The 3266-nt window shown below is 35.2% G+C and overlaps 1 protein-coding gene across 1 annotated transcript in view; it reads left to right on the top strand.

Annotated features, from left to right (window-relative positions):
• The first annotated feature begins 580 nt into the window (after window positions 1-580).
• The window catches only part of LOC106872321 (bromodomain-containing protein DDB_G0280777), a 114272-nt gene continuing 111586 nt past the window's right edge, over window positions 581-3266 (top strand). Inside the window, exon 1 of the mRNA XM_052966026.1 lies at window positions 581-814. Within this exon, the coding sequence (XP_052821986.1) occupies window positions 697-814 (118 nt within the window). The 5' untranslated portion in view covers window positions 581-696. The remainder of the gene's footprint in view (window positions 815-3266) is intronic.

Raw genomic sequence — 3266 nt, 5'->3', positions numbered from 1 at the left:
ATGTAAAATTTAAAATTTAAAATTTAAAATTTTAAATGTTTTAAATTTTAAATTTTACATTACTTTCGATTGCATCGTTATCCTTCCTCCATTTCTAACAAAACTGTCCGATGAACGGGAACGTGAAACTCAGAGTAACGGTTTTTTTGTTATATTTCTGCTGCTTTTAAATAAAGCATATTACTCTACCTCTGGTATTTGAGTACTCTTTTTTCCACCTTGTTGCACATTTCATGTGCTTACTCCGGTATATATATATATATATATATATTATGGACATCATAAGAACTTATAAACTTTCATGAGAATGTGAAGCAGTTCTTTTTTTTCTTTGTAACAGTGAATCTTGAATCACATAAATCTAGAAATAAATCTAGAAATCTAGAGCCCATGGGACTTGAACCCCCATCTCTTGTAGACATGCATACAAGACACACACACATTCAAATGTTTTTTTTTTATATAGAAATACTCGTCATGTGACCCATCCATAGCGTTCTGTTTCTCTTTCTCTTTCTCTTTTCCATATTTCTATGTTAAAATGATTCATCATCATAATTGCTTAGCGATACAAAAGTATTATTTTTATTTTTATTTTATTTTAATTTTATTTTTTTAATTTTTTTTTTCCTATATCTCACTGCAAATAAATTTATGTGTAATTGTTGTGTGGTATTTGTTTTCTATCTTCTGTGAATGCTGACCGAAGTATTACTTTTGGAACAGCTGAAGGACGACGGCACCGAATCTGGGACAGAAGCAGAAGACGAAAAAGCCGCACGTCTTGAATGTCGGACATTATCAGCCGGAAATCGTAGGTACCCCCCCATCATTGATGTCTGTCGTTAGTCGAAGTCAGTGTATGCAGTTGTTCTTTGGCAAGTGAAGTGTTTGTTGTTGTTGTTGTGGTTGCTGTTGTTGTTGTGGTTGTTATTGTAGTTCTGTTGTTGTTGTTTTTTTGTTGTTATTACTTACTACATTTATTTTTGTTGTTGTTTTCTTTGTTCTTTTTCTTTTTACTTTTTTTCTTTTATTTTGCTGATGCCTGTGTTGTTGCATAACATTATCATCATCATCATCATCATCATCATCATCATCGTCATCATCATCATCATCACCATCATCAGCATTATTATTATTATTATTGGCAGTGAGTTGGCAGAATCGTTAGCACACTGGGCAAACTGCTTAATGGCATTACAACTGGCCTCATGTTCTGAGTTCAAATTCTGCTGAGGTCGACTTTGCCTTTCACCCTTTCGGTGTTGATAAATTAAGTACCCGTGAAACACTGAGGTCAATGTAATCAACTTGACCCCTCCCACAAAATTTCACACCTTGTCCTTTTAGTAAAAAGGATTATTATCGTTATCATAAGGGCAGCTGATTAGCAGAATTAATAGAATGGCATTCAAAACATCCACTTTTCTGTTCTGAATTTGTATATGATTGCCATCCACTCATGACTGAAGAAGACCATTGCTGACCTTCAGGAACATTGTGCGCTCTAGGATTAACTTATATTTTGCATTTGCAGCTCCGTTGGTAGCTAATGAGCCCTGCTCTTGACAAGCATACATGACTGCAAACATTGCAGACCAAGCTTTCCCCATTCACTATACGAGCCGTGCGCTTTCGCGCAGCTCACTTAAGTTCTTCATGCTGGATACATGCTCTCCCAAAAGTGTCGATCCTCTCCTTAACCTGCTCCCTCCATCTGTGGCAATGACAAGCATTGTTCTCCCAGTCAGTGTCCTGCATATCACTGGCCTTTAATGAGGACTTGACACTGTCCTTAAATCGCAGCCTTCCATTCACAAGTTCTCCATATAGCATCTGCTTAGGAATCCTGGTATCCTTCATTCTAATAAGGTGTCCAAACCAACGTAACCGGTGCTCGTGCACCATTGCTTCAATACTCAAGATATCAGCTGTCGTCAGGACCTGTGTGTCTGAAATTTTTGAGGTCCAGCCAACATTGAGAATGTGTCTGAGACATCTCTGATGAAAACATATATATATATATATATATATATATATATATATATATATATATATATATATATATATATCACTAGTCTTGCCCGTATGTTTTGCTTCGCTGGATTTTTTCTTTGAGAACTATTCGGTCTTAAAAGACACATTACACGTGATCTTCTTCTTGCACATTAGCAGTCCACTTAGTGGTCTCTTTTATATATATATATATATCTTGCCAGAGAAGACTTGTGACCCTTCTACCATTAATAAAATAAGTACCAGTCATTTACTTGGGAAAGATGTGTCTGATTATATCTTTCCCATTTGTGACTTTGTCATAACATAAGAAATCCATCATCATCATTATCATTATTATCATCATCATCATTATTATTATTATTATTATTATTATTATTATTATTATTATTATTATTATTTGGATCGGCAGGTATTGTTAGAGTCTCAGAAAACAAAAAGAAGGAAGTCTCTCATGGTATTTGTTCTACCCCTTTACATTCTGTGTTCAAATTCCACCGAGGCCCACTATAACCCACATCCTTTCCAAGTCAATAAACCACAAAGTATCAGTCAAACACTTGGGGACAGAAGTATTGGTTAACCTTCTCCCCTGAAACTTTGGCCTTGTATTTAAGTCATAAACCCTTATTATAACCATTGTTTCTATTATGGAGGGGTAAAGACTATGCCTCAAATTGGTTTTGAGACCCCGTTTCAAATCCATGTTACGACTTCCTGTTGCCCTTGAGGATGTCAGGTGTCATAGTTCTCATTCATTATAAACCAAACATTTCAGTTTTATTTAAGAAATTATAATTGCACTTGTTAACCTTTTTTTTTTAATGGCATTCATTTTCACTTGTATTTATCATTATGTTGTATATCTGCATGGATGTGGTTGCAAATGGGACATGGGACAGGATGTATAGGCAAGCAAGGTAGGCAGCCCCTATCTAAACGAAAACTAAAATATTAATTGTTAAATATATAATGTAAATGATTCCCATTTCATTATAAAATGTTACTAATTTTATGCATGGATTTCAGTAAAATAAAATATATTTTGATGTTAAACAAGCGGAATTTCTCTTAAGATATATATATGTGTGTGTGTGTGTGTGCGTGTGTGTATATGTGTGTATGTGTGTGTGTGTGTGCATGTGTGTGTACGTGTGTGTACGTGTGTGTGTATGTGTGTGTGTGTGTGTGTGTGTATGCATGTGTGTATGTGTGTGTGTGTGTGTGTGTGTGTGTGTGTGTGTGTGTGT

This window comes from Octopus bimaculoides, chromosome 3 (genome assembly GCF_001194135.2).
Source record: "Octopus bimaculoides isolate UCB-OBI-ISO-001 chromosome 3, ASM119413v2, whole genome shotgun sequence".
Classification (NCBI taxonomy): domain Eukaryota; kingdom Metazoa; phylum Mollusca; class Cephalopoda; order Octopoda; family Octopodidae; genus Octopus; species Octopus bimaculoides.
The sequence above is the reverse complement of the archived record's forward strand: the minus strand, read 5'-3'. Positions and strand labels throughout refer to the sequence as shown.